Source organism: Leptomonas pyrrhocoris (assembly GCF_001293395.1).
Source record: "Leptomonas pyrrhocoris isolate H10 chromosome Unknown, whole genome shotgun sequence".
Lineage (NCBI taxonomy): Eukaryota > Euglenozoa > Kinetoplastea > Trypanosomatida > Trypanosomatidae > Leptomonas > Leptomonas pyrrhocoris.
In genome coordinates this window covers 594791-608073 of record NW_015438368.1, presented here as the reverse complement: position 1 = coordinate 608073, position 13283 = coordinate 594791, and the positions used below count along the sequence as shown (strand labels likewise).

At 60.6% G+C, this 13283-nt stretch overlaps 3 protein-coding genes across 3 annotated transcripts; all 3 read right to left on the bottom strand.

Moving 5' to 3' along the window:
• Nucleotides 1-1094: 1094 nt before the first annotated feature.
• On the bottom strand, nt 1095-1649 carry ABB37_05983 (putative Multidrug resistance protein; the record flags this gene model as incomplete). Its single annotated transcript, XM_015804224.1, has 1 exon — nt 1095-1649. One exon carries the CDS (start codon nt 1647-1649, stop codon nt 1095-1097), a length of 555 nt encoding a protein of 184 aa, XP_015657358.1.
• A 19-nt stretch (nt 1650-1668) lies between these two features.
• On the bottom strand, nt 1669-5997 carry ABB37_05982 (putative mitochondrial multidrug resistance protein E; the record flags this gene model as incomplete). Its single annotated transcript, XM_015804223.1, has 1 exon — nt 1669-5997. The coding sequence occupies one exon, from the start codon at nt 5995-5997 to the stop codon at nt 1669-1671; it is 4329 nt and encodes a 1442-aa protein (XP_015657357.1).
• A 2237-nt stretch (nt 5998-8234) lies between these two features.
• Nucleotides 8235-13070, bottom strand: ABB37_05981 (putative mitochondrial p-glycoprotein e; the record flags this gene model as incomplete). The annotated part of the gene is made up of 1 exon (XM_015804222.1): nt 8235-13070. The coding sequence occupies one exon, from the start codon at nt 13068-13070 to the stop codon at nt 8235-8237; it is 4836 nt and encodes a 1611-aa protein (XP_015657356.1).
• Nucleotides 13071-13283: the final 213 nt, after the last annotated feature.

The following is a 13283-nucleotide window of genomic DNA, read 5'->3' as shown; positions in this document are numbered from 1 at the left end:
GCAAAGCGGAGTCAAGGGCAGCTGTCGCAGTGCGACACCGTTGCTAGGCCGCCCCAGAGAACAGTAGAACAAAGTACCTTTTTGAAAACACCGAGAAGCTTCCAGGGGTCTTTGGGAAAACAAATTACGCATAACGAAGTTGATTTGAGGTGTATGTTAGGGAAGAAGGAAAACAATAGCAAAACCAGAGAGGACTACGAAAACCAGTGCTCTTTAGCCGTCCTTTTGGCGGCGCGTAACGCCTAGTGTATATATATTGTTTAAAAACGGTGTTTGTAAACAACAACAAAGGATATCGACTTCCTTCCGACGTCACACCAGCCATAGAGGAGCAATCCCAAGCAGTATTAATAATGAATGTTAAAAGCTCTTGAATCAGCAGTAGTTGACAGAAAAAGAGAAGACTTCGGCGACGGCGCAGCGTGAAAAGAAGAAAACCCCCAAAAAAAAACACCACACAGTTCGTACGAGAACGCGGAATAATCAGAAGAAAAAAGGTTGCGGAGAAGTTCGTTGTGCACCACCGCAGATTTTTTTTTATTTTCTTTCCTTTTGTCACCGTCCTCCAGCGCAGGAAATGGATGCCGAACTTGACGCTGAGGACGTGGAAGAAGACGCAATGCGGTAATGTGCGGACCAGCGCGGTCAAAGAAAACCCCATCAAAACAGACAAGATGCCGTTCAAAGAAGAAACAAAAGACGAAGGGTTTATGCGGAGGAAGAGCGTAATGAGGAGGCTTTCAAGCAGCATCAGAACGAAAGATGACGTTCAACGCCGCCACTGCTGTCCCTACTGCCAACCCATTCGGAAAACATACATTATTGATCAGCGGTGCATCGCAGCACCGTGACAGTTCAAAGAGCCGCCAACAATTTATGCAAGTGCCACTCGTGCACGCATCCTTCACACAACCGGAGACCGCACGACCGCTCTCCCGCTCTTACTCGACCCTTCGAATACAAACGAAGACTTCTTCTTTCACCACTTCAGTGCGTAAAGGCACTCAATCTTTTCTTCAGTTCCTGATCGATACATCGTCGACTTGACTCCACTACCGACATTTTAACGATAACTAAAAGAACACAACTCTTTTTCACCCCGACGAAAAAGTGGGGAAAACTACGCTACCGATGCGAGACTCTGTCTGAAGGAGTTGGCGGCGTCCACGCCTAGTAACTGTACCAGACTGCAGAACACAGACCCCTCCAGTGTTCACCAGCGCACGCGGCGAGCCGAACTCCACCGCGCGGCCGCCGTCCATCACGAGGATCACGTCGTACGCAGCAACCGTGTGCAGCCGGTGCGCGATCGTCACAACCGTGTAGTCGCGGAACGTCTGCTGCACCGTCAGCTGGATCTGCCGGTCCAGCGCGGGGTCCACGTTCGCCGTCGCCTCGTCCATCAGCAGGAACGCGCTGCCACGCTTCAGCAGCGCGCGCGCAAGGCACAGCAGCTGGCGCTGCCCAACGCTGAAGTTCGACCCGCCCTCCTGCACGCGCGCGTCAAGCCCGCCGCCGCCGCTCCGCACCCGCTCCTCCATCCCAACCTGCCGCAGCGCAGCCCACACAGCCGCGTCGCCGCACGCGCCGAACGGGTCCACGTTGCTGCGCACCGTCCCGTCGAACAGCAGCGGGTCCTGCGGGATCATCGAGAACAGCTGGCGCAGCTCACGCACGCCGTAGTCGCGCGCGTCGCGCCCGCACACGCGCATGCACCCGCCGCACACCTCCACAAGCCGCAGCAGCGCAAGCAGCAGCGTCGACTTCCCGCTGCCCGTGCGGCCCACAACGCCCACCTTCTGCCCGGGCAGCACCGCGAAGCTCACGTCGCGCAGCACGAGCGGCAGCCCCGGCCGGTACCGCATGTCCACGTGCTCCAGCACGAGCGACCCCGCCGCACCGGGCACCACACGCCCCACCGTCGGCGACACACCGCCGGCCGACGCGGGCGACAGCGGGCTGAGGGCCGCCGCACCGCCGCCGTCCTCCACGGTCACCTCCACGGCGCGGTCCATGAGGCGGCGGATCTGCGCGGCGTGTGCGTCCACGGCGGCCGCAATGTCCCTCTGCGTGCTCTCGAGGTCGATGCTGTCGATGTAGAAGGCGATGCTCTCCATTCCGTTCATGTTCGCCTCCAACTCGGCTCCCATGAAAACGGCCAGGAAGGGCATGAAGCTGATCTGAGTGGCCAACGTGATGCTCAGCGAGATGAGACCCACCCGCGAAGCTGCCGTCGCACCACTCGTGGTGTTGATGGAGACAACGCCGAAGAAGGCAACGGAGGTGACAATGACGTTCGCGAGCGTGCCCACGCGCACCCCCAGCCACTGCTGCCCCGTCTCTTGAAGAAAAGAGCAGGAGAAGACAAGGTCCATGCGAGCAAAAGCATCTAATCATCTCCTTCGCGCAGCCGTACGCCTCAATCGTCCAGCGCCCAGCCAGCAGCGTCGTCAGGAGGGCCAATACGGGCGCGTTCGACACGTTGGCCCTGCGGCGAATTGCGCGATTGGCCGCCGTGAAAAAGAGGGATAAACGGTAGTACAAGTACGCACAGGGAACCATCGGCACTATCGCCAACAGCTCCGTCACGAGCACCACGCACAGGTACGACACCAAATTGCACGTAAGGTCCAGCACGGCGACAAGGTTCTCCTGCTGGCGGTCGTCGAGGAGGTTGAGGTCCTTGGAGAAGCGGTTCACAATGCGGCCCAGCGGGGTTGTGTCGAAGAAGGCCATCGTGCCCGAGCTGACGGAGCGCAGCAGTTCGTCGTGGATGACGCGACAGCCCCGCCGCAGAACAGGGTACGTGCAGCAGCGCCGAATCGGGTGGGCAACGATACCGGTCATCACCAGCACGAGATACACGTAGAGGTATGTGGCGTCCGACACACCGCTGAAGCGCTTCGCCGTCCAAAAGGACAGCCACACGCGACTGGACACGATCAGCAGCTCTGTGCCGATGTACAGTGCCGCCAGTATCCACCACACACGCATCCGGCAGCACGCCTTCATGTAGCTCACATAAACGTCTCTGGTCACCGCTCCCACGGCCATTTCCTCGTCCTCGATCAACTTCGCAGCGACGTCCACGCCGCCGACGTCACTCCTCGACGCTTTGCGTGAAACTGCCGTGCACACCGACACAGTTGCGGCTCCGTCGCCGTCGCTCTCCTCAACGTCTGCAGCAGCCGCACGGCCACGCGCCTTCGCTGAGCCCTCGTCGATCACGTCATCCGGTTCTTCGACCGCAGCCTGCCGCACTGCGGTGTTCAACGGCAGTTCGGCGTTGATGTCGCAGTACACGCTGTACGCCGCGGCGTCCCCTTGAAAGACGACGCCGCCCGCCGACAGCACCACCACGTAGTCCGCGTCGCGCGCAACGTGCACCTGGTGCGTCGCAAGCACGCGCGTCTTGTGCGCCAGCGCGCCGCACACGCACTCGCGCATCACACGCTCGCCAACGTGCGCGTCCAGCGCGGACAGCGGGTCGTCCAGCACGTACACGTCGCGGTCCGCGTACACAGCACGCGCCAGGCTCACGCGCGCCTTCTGCCCGCCGCTCAGGTTGATGCCCTTCTCGCCGATCTCCGTCGCAGCGCCAGCAGCGAGCAGCGCAAGGTCCGCCGCAAGCTGGCTGCTCGCCACCGCGCGCTCGAACGCAGCGTCGTCCGCAGCGCCGAAGAACACAACGTTGTCGCGCAGCGTCGCGCTCATGATCCACGGCTGCTGCGGCACGTAGGCGACGCAGCGGCTGCACGCAACGCGGCCACGCGTCACCGCGAGCGCGCCGATCAGCGAGTCCAGCAGCGTCGACTTGCCGCACCCCGTCGGCCCCAGCACAACAGTCAGCTTGCCGCGCGGGATGCGCAGGTCCACGTCCTCCAGCAGCGTCTTGACGCGCAGCTCGTACAGCTGGTCTTCGTCTTCGTCTCCGTCTTTTTTCTTTCCGCTCTTGCTAGATTTCTTCTTTTCGTCTTCGCGTTTCCGGTGGGCAGCGCTGTCCATCGCAGGCAGCGGCTCCGCCACAAATGCGGACAGCGTAGCGTTCTTGAGGCGGGCAGCGTACATCCCCACGAAAGCTCGCCGAGCCTCCTCGTACGCCTCCTTGCGGCCTTCCGTCACCATCGCCCGGTGCTCGGCCGCAAAGTCGTCCGCCATGTCCACCACCGCCCTCTCGTTGTCGTCGCATTCGACAAAGCGGCTGACGCGCCTCATCGAAACGAAAAAGTGGGTAAACGCGGAGGCAATCATCGGGACACAGAGGAAGGGCATCTCAATGATGCCCTCCAGCGCAATCGCGGGGAAGACAACGGACGCCTTGAGCGTGTTGCCGGCTAGTGCGTAGCACAGGAGCACAACGGCCAGCACAAGATTCGGGATAGCAGCGCTGAGGAAAGACAGCAAAGTCAGGTAAAGCTGAATGCGTTTGATCTTCTGAATCTCCACTTCGCGGATCTCGTTGATCTTCACAATGAAGGAGGGATCCCACGACATGAACTTCACCACCCGAATGCCCGAGAGGAACTCGTTCGTCGCCTTTAGCCGTGCGTCGGTGATGGCGGACTTCTCAGCGAACATGTCGAACGTTTTGCGAGCCACCATACTCTGCAAAAGAACAGCGGGGAACATCACACCAAATCCCAGGAAAGCCGGCCAGCCCATCATGTGGTACAGGAGCGTGACGCCGGCAATGAGTTGCGCCGCCGACCCAATCGACGCCCAAAACCACATCGTAAACTCCTCCACCGTCGCGACGTCTGTCCCCAGCAGGTTCACGATGTACCCCGTGTTGACGCGAGGGTGGGCGAGGTACTTGCCGGAGATGGTGAGACACTTCTCAAAGATCACCCCGGACAGCGCAGCGCGAAACATGCACGCACACCGAAGCGTGGCGAACCAGTAGTAGCTCTGCGTCACCGCCTGCACCTCAATGAAGACAAAATACACCGCCACGATGGCGATGCCCTTCAGCCAAACACGCGTCTTGTCGTGCACTCCAGCGGAGTCTCCATCTTCTGCTGCGGCCGTTGCTGTCTCGGCCGCCACCTTCTCCAGATATTCGATGTAATACTGCAGCAGCAGCGGCACCAGGATGGTGCAGGCATCGCGCATGACGCGCACGGGGATGACGCGGTTCATGGGTCCCCACAGCGTCGCGAAGATGGCCCTCGTAGCGGACATGCCGCGAGGGCGGGTGTGAACGGCGGGGGGAAGGCCGTCGTCGGCTGCGGACTCCCCATCGCGAGCGGGGCGCCCCGGCACGATAATCGTCACGTCCTCTACGCGCTCGCACGTCGCCGTCGCACGGCCGTCGCTCGTCTCGAAGAGGTGCTCGCCGCAGACCGTTCCGTCGTGCCACGCACACACGCACCCGTCAGGCACCACCGCCGCACCTTCCAGTGCCGCCGCCACCGCATCGGCCTCCCACTCCACGCCGGCGTACCGCTGACCGCCCGCGTCGTACTGCTGGACCTTGCCACACCACCGCAACACGCCGGTCGCACCGACGCGCAGCCCCGAATCGGCCACCGTCACACCGTCTGAGCCGCCCCAGCCCGTCATGCGCGCCAGTGCACGCAACACGCGGCGTGGCAGGCGCTGGCGAGCGGCGCGGCCCACGCCGGTGTAGCGCACCACCGCCGTCCCACACAGCGCGTCCCACCCGTGCTCCACGTTGCGCTGCCGCTGCAGCTCGCGGGAGAGAAGTGTACCGGTGTTGTAGGCACGGCACCCCTGCATGGGTCGTGGCAGCCCCTCCTGCGTCAGCTCCTCTCGCGACGCCTTGTACATGACATCCCCCAGCCAGGTGTACAGCAGGTAGCTCCATGGCCACCGCGCCCTGTCCTCGGCCTGCTCCTCGTACGGCGGTTCCGCGCCCCACAGTTCCGCCAGTTTCTCTTCACGACGGCGGCATGTCTCGTCGTAGCCGCGGAGCTGCTCCGCGATGGCGTTAACGTAGGCGCCTGACTCGCTGTTCGTCGCAGTAAACGCTGACATGTGCGTGGTAGAAACGACGGTAGAGCAGGAGTGTGAGAACAAACGAGAAGAGGGAAAATAGATTTAGTTTGATGTGTATGTGCAGCGGATAAACGTTTTTAAAACACACCGAAGAAGAATAACTGAATTGTCAACACAACACAGAACCTTCAGTGTCAAGCAACCCCTTTGACTATCTCGTGAAGGGTCGAGGTAATCTACAAGTGGTAGCAAAGGGAAGAAAAAGAAGCGTATACTAGTGGCTGTAAAGTTCCAAAGCTGCTTTGCTTCCGAAAGTGTGCGCGCCTGACGTATAGTGTCGCGACGCTCAGAGGAAAGGAAAAAGGCGGAAGCCTTGAAAAGGGAAGAAAAATAAGGAGATACAAAAGAAATGTTTTCAAAACAATTTGGAAACCCTTCCAGAGACAGAAGAGGAGTTAGTTTTTTTCTTAATGTCTACCTGCGAAAGAAACAAACACCTCCGGTCGCTCACAACGACGTATACAACTGCGTGTCCGGCTGACAGTTCGATAGTTACTGTGAGGGAATAAAACAAATGAAAGAAAAAAGTTGTGCTGACGAAGAAACAGCGTTAAACCTTTAAAACAAAGTCAAGAGTGGAACAGATCAATGCAGCTTTTAAACGCCTCAAGGACAACAACAACAGCAAAACAAAAGTGGACACCAAACGACTCCCTAGACTTTCGTTGCTCTTTAGAAAACAAACAAGAGAACGGAAATGGAACGCTTGGGGGAAGAGAAGAGTCGCGCAAAACAGCTCGCTGAAAGCGCTATCGGGCTCCTTCGTATCTTGGGATGCAGGAGATACGCGCGAAAGCTTTCCTCTGCTCAACAGATCCACTCCTGAATTCACAGAACAAAAATCCGTAAGAGCAAGGAGAGTGGCGCCGAAAAAGAAAGGAATGTAACAGAACAGTGGAACGGCGGAGAGAGACGAAAGGCGGCGACGGAGATACAAATGTGGTTCAAACGTGTTGTAGGACAGTCGTCGTTTCGCAGGTGCCAAATAATAATAATGATAATAGTAAAAGACGATAATACTTAATTAGCACGCACACAAAGAGAGTGAATGCGTTAAAGCAAACAAATTACGATGTTTAACGGGAATAAAAATGAGACTCACGTAAGTGTCAGGGGCGAACACAACGATGAAATAAATAAAATAAATGCAAACGCTCACGGGGGCAGAACGATACGGTGAAAAGCGGCTCCTGCAGCTCCTCTTTTTACTATCCCTCTCCCCTCTGCGAACTCCTTTCGACTACTTTGCCGTGGAGAACAGCAACAAACTGAAAAAATAGAGGGAGAGAAAACGAAGGAGCGCGAACGGAATAAATGACAGTCCTCGGAAGAAAGTTGTATGTCAGCAACAGCCTCCGCCTAAAAAAAAAAAAACGAATCGCAACGAACAGAGGAGTTACAGCTGGAAAGGCGAACAGCGGCGGCGATTTATTCCTTCAAATAAAACAAAAAAAGGAGGGGGGCGGTGGGGAGTTCTTCTGCGTGCGGCAAACCGTAGCGGACGGCCTTTCCAGCGTAATATGTCGATTTAAGAAAAGAGACGCACCAATCGACACACACAACAGGGAAGGTTGGACGAAGACTCCAGCAAGGAGTTTTTGATTTCCGCTGTCATGAGAGAGTTGAAACCAAAGTCGGTGAGAGAAGGAAAAAGAAAAGGATAAAGATAGAAATATGAAGAAGCAATAAGAGCAAGGTCACTTTGCTGTGAACATCTAAACTTGAGAGTGGATACTCGCCTTCCGGGAAAAAGACCGCTCATTCGACTGCAAGGGTCCCTTCAACAGAAACGCGCACTTCCGTTCAACGGCGGACTTGGTAATACACTTTGACGCGGATGTTAACGCGAAATAGCGCAGAAGATAACCACAATGTCGACAGCACACGAGCAAGCGTCTACACAGCAAGCCCTTTGCGCCATCTCAAACTCTCTCAGTACGCACGCAAGTTGCAACCAGACGCACGTCTCGTATATCGGCCCCACATCCCTACATCTTATCTACAAGTTTATAGATTCCCACTTCCTATCAAACATATTATATTACGAGACAAGCTACACCTTCACAATATTATATATGTGTACACCTCCGCTGTACGCTGCTGTCGATACGTTCCACCGGGTGTCAGCAAAAAACAAAACAATCGGAGAAAACTTAGAGAACACAATTAACACGATAGTACGAACACCGGCACTTATGCGTCGGCGACTCCTTTGTTTAAACTTGAAATGAAAGACTCACGGGCATCCCGTTCATCGATTGCACCATCGAGGCGAAAAGGGACCCCTCAGTGTTCACCAGCGCACGCGGCGAGCCGAACTCCACCGCGCGGCCGCCGTCCATCACGAGGATCACGTCGTACGCAGCAACCGTGTGCAGCCGGTGCGCGATCGTCACAACCGTGTAGTCGCGGAACGTCTGCTGCACCGTCAGCTGGATCTGCCGGTCCAGCGCGGGGTCCACGTTCGCCGTCGCCTCGTCCATCAGCAGGAACGCGCTGCCACGCTTCAGCAGCGCGCGCGCAAGGCACAGCAGCTGGCGCTGCCCAACGCTGAAGTTCGACCCGCCCTCCTGCACGCGCGCGTCAAGCCCGCCGCCGCCGCTCCGCACCCGCTCCTCCATCCCAACCTGCCGCAGCGCAGCCCACACAGCCGCGTCGCCGCACGCGCCGAACGGGTCCACGTTGCTGCGCACCGTCCCGTCGAACAGCAGCGGGTCCTGCGGGATCATCGAGAACAGCTGGCGCAGCTCACGCACGCCGTAGTCGCGCGCGTCGCGCCCGCACACGCGCATGCACCCGCCGCACACCTCCACAAGCCGCAGCAGCGCAAGCAGCAGCGTCGACTTCCCGCTGCCCGTGCGGCCCACAACGCCCACCTTCTGCCCGGGCAGCACCGCGAAGCTCACGTCGCGCAGCACGAGCGGCAGCCCCGGCCGGTACCGCATGTCCACGTGCTCCAGCACAAGCGACCCGAACTCAGCAGCGCCGCACTCCCGCCGCGCCAGAGGCGAGCTCACACGGGACGCAACAGCCGCCGCGTCGTCCACCGGGGCGGACACCTCCCGCGCACCGCTGCCGGCGTGCATCGCGTCCACCTCCGCCTCCACGGCACCGCGCAGGTCCTCGTGGTCGATGTGGTCCGTCATGTAGAAGATGCGCTCGACGCTGTTCATATCGGCCTCAACGGAGGCTACGACAGAAACAATGCCGTCTAGCAAACTGCTGATCTCCAGCGCAAGCGTGATACTCAGAGATAGCAGGCCGATGTTGGCGGGCAGGAACGACACGTGCACCGCCAGCACCGCACCCAGCGCCACAGCCAGCGTGATGGCCGTGCTCAGCAGCTGGATGCGCACAGACAGCCACAGCTGCGCGCCGAGCTGCAGGTACGAGCACGTGAACACAACGTCCACGCAGCGCATCGCCTTCTGCATCACAGCAGGCGCAACGCCGTAGGCCTGCACCGTCCACCGCCCACCGAAGGCCTCCTCCAGCACCGACAGCACGGGCGAGTTCACCAGGTTCACCAGGCGCTTGATCTCGCGGTTGGCGCGCGCGTAGAATCGCAGCAGGAAGTAGTACACAACCATGCACGGCACCAGCACCACCAGCACGAACACCTGCGTGAACACCATCATCGCCACCGTCGAGCAGAAGGTAGCCACGGTGGTGAGGAGGGAGCTGTAGCTGGTCTGCAGGTCGTTGTCGATGTTGCTGATGTCGTTGGTGAAGCGGTTGATGAGGCGGCCAACGGGCGTCGTGTCGAAGAACTGCAGCGTGGCGCAGGCAACGGAGCGCAGCAGCTCGCCGTGCACCACGTAGCTGGCGCGGCGCATCACCGTCATCGACACCCAGTAGCGCAGCGGGCCGCACAGCGCACCGAGCAGCGACAGCGACACGTAGATGGTGCTGTACTGCGTCGACGTCAGCGGCAGGTAGGCGGTGGACCACAGCGCAAGCCAGATGGACGGCGCCATCACAAGCGCCTCCGTGGCGAGGTAGAGCGCCATCACCGCCACGCACACGCACACACCGCCGCACGCCCGCATGTAGCGCACGTACACAGCAAGCGGCACCGCACCGCGGAAGCGCTCCTCCTCCGTCAGCAGCTTGCCGGCGTCGCCGCCCTTGCCCGCCGCAGCAGCAGCATCCGACACACCCGAGGCACCGGCCCCCGCGTCCTCACCATCGAAGAGGAGGTCGTCTGCCTTCGCCGCGCCGGCGGTGTCCGGGGCAGCGGAAACAGCAGCGGGAGCCGCGGTGTCGTCCGCAGCCACGCTGGCGCTCGTCTCGCGCGACAGGTGGTCATGGTAGTACGCGTCGCGCGTGCCGTGGAAGGCGACGCGGCCGCCCGCCGACAGCACCACCACGTAGTCCGCGTCGCGCGCAACGTGCACCTGGTGCGTCGCAAGCACGCGCGTCTTGTGCGCCAGCGCGCCGCACACGCACTCGCGCATCACACGCTCGCCAACGTGCGCGTCCAGCGCGGACAGCGGGTCGTCCAGCACGTACACGTCGCGGTCCGCGTACACAGCACGCGCCAGGCTCACGCGCGCCTTCTGCCCGCCGCTCAGGTTGATGCCCTTCTCGCCGATCTCCGTCGCAGCGCCAGCAGCGAGCAGCGCAAGGTCCGCCGCAAGCTGGCTGCTCGCCACCGCGCGCTCGAACGCAGCGTCGTCCGCAGCGCCGAAGAACACAACGTTGTCGCGCAGCGTCGCGCTCATGATCCACGGCTGCTGCGGCACGTAGGCGACGCAGCGGCTGCACGCAACGCGGCCACGCGTCACCGCGAGCGCGCCGATCAGCGAGTCCAGCAGCGTCGACTTGCCGCACCCCGTCGGCCCCAGCACAACAGTCAGCTTGCCGCGCGGGATGCGCAGGTCCACGTCCTCCAGCAGCGCCTTCGTCTTGAGGAGGTAGACAGCGTCCTCCTTGAATGATGGCTGCGCGTGCGCCGGCCGGCCCTCCGCCGGAGCAGCAACAGCGGTAGCAGCGGCAGTGTCATCTGTGGGCTGCACCGCGGGCTCCGCACTCGCGGGGGCAGCGTCGTCGGCGGGCTTCGGCAGCTCCTCCGCCACGTAGGTGCTGAGCTCCGCGTGTACGAAGGCGGCGGCGGTGCTCTCCGAGGGCGGGTGCCCGGTGTTCTCAGGGGCGTCACGGCTGCTCTGGTCGTCCTCCCGGAAGTCCTTGATGTCCGCAATGAGGGGGACGAGGTCATCCTCCGTGTCGAAGAACAGGTTCAGCCGACGCAGCGACACGAGGAGTTTGCTCACCATCTGAAACGTGAAGGGCAGCATCGACACAAACGAGGTCAACATGTGGAACAGCGCGAGAGCCGGGAAGACAATAGACGGCGTCAGCGTGTGCCCAAGCATGCCAAAGGTAAAGAACACACTCGCAATGACAAATCCGGGGGCGGCGTTAAACAGGAAAAAGATCATCATGAAGGACTTCTGGATCTTTTTAAGAAAGTGAAGTTCCTCCTTGCGCATGTCCTCGATACGTGCAATGAAGGAAGGCTCCCACGACATGAACTTGATCACACGAATCCCAGAGAACAGCTCCGTCGTGGCCTTCACGCGGTGATCTGTTGCCGACGCACGCTCCCTGAAGTGGGCATACAAGCCTTTCATGGCGAAGCCCTGTAGGGGTGCAAACACAAGCACCATGGCGCCCCCGACAAACACGCTGTTGCCCAACAACAGATACAACTGATAGAAGGCAATCGCAAGTATATACGGAGACGAAAAGAGTGCCCAGAACATTGAGATGAAGCTGCCAATGTTTTCCACATCTGTGCTCAGCATGTTTGCGAGGCGACCGGCGTTGTAAGAGGGGTGATGGGCCGCCTTAGGAGACATGGTGAAGACCTTCTCGAACATCAGCACCGAAATAGCGTTGCGCACCTGCAACGAGCAGCGTCGTCGCACGTGAAACCGTTTGTTTGAGCATACGGTTTCAACGGTCATGGTGACAAACATGCAGAACGCGAGAAGTACACCGCGCTGCCACCCTGCGGCGGCACCGAAGTATCCGTCAAGCAGCGCGCCACTGCTCGACGATGCGTCGCTGCTGCTGTCGCTGCCGCTGCCACTGCCACCGCCACCTCCGCCGTTCAGCACCTCACCGAGGTACGCAACAAACCACTTGAGAAGGAGGGGTTGCAGAAGGCTGCAGGCGTCCCCGAGGAGTCCGAGAAGCACGAGGAGCAAAAGATTCTCACGGAACAGCGTCCATATCGTCCACCACACCTGAATCGACCGGGGCGGCTCGTGGGCGGAGGCAGGCAGCTCGCGGCGTAGGGCACGCTCCGTCGCGGCAGCACCGCGGCCACCCTCCGCAGCGCCAAGGCGGAACACAACGTCCTCCACCAGCTCGCACGTCGCAACCGTGTCGCCGTCCGCGAGGTCGAAGAGGTGCTCACCGCACACCTCGCCGCGGTGGAAGGCGCCGGGGCCGTGTGGAGGGGCGCCACCGCCGCGGCACAGCAGCCACCGGCCCAGCACACCAACGTGGCGCGGCGCAGGCGCCACCAGCCACTCCACTCCGGCGTACAGCTGCCGCGGCGTGCCGTACTGCTGCACGACGCCCACCCAGCGCAGCACGCCGTCGCTCGCAGCGTCGCGCCGCACACCCACGCGCGCGCCGATGTAGCCGTCCCACGCGTGGCGCCGCAGCTGCTGCGACTGCATCTGCACCGACAGCCGCGTGCCGGCGTTGTAGGCGCGGAACGCACGCGTCGGCCGCGGCAGGCCCGCCTCCGTCAGCTCCTCGCGCGCAGCCTGGAAGATGTACCGCCCCATCCAGCTGTAGAAGAGCGAGCCGAGAACGACGCCGCTGCGGTCCTCCGGCTGCGGCTCGTAGGGCGGCTCCGCGCCCCACAGCCCGTGCACGTGCTCCGCCCACGCCGACCGCGCCGTCTGCTGCTCCCCGTCGCGCGCGCGCAGCTCCTCCAGCGCCTCCTCGGCCGACGACGCGGGGAAGACAACCCGCTCCGCATCCACACCGGGCGGGGGAGCGGTGGGCGGGTCGTCCGTGTTGGACTCGCTCATAGGAAACGGAGCGAGAAAATAGGAGGAGTCTGCGAACGATGTATGTCGGTAGTTCGACGCGAGACGGCTCTTTTTTCGTGAAGTTGATCGGAAGAAATAGAGGTATTTGAGTTGTTAGGGAAAGAGAGAGATGTTTTTGATGGTGGATGCGTCAACACCGACAGCAAAAAGAGGCTCGTTAGCGTGGCACCGCTGCTGTGGTCCGTCTGTTTG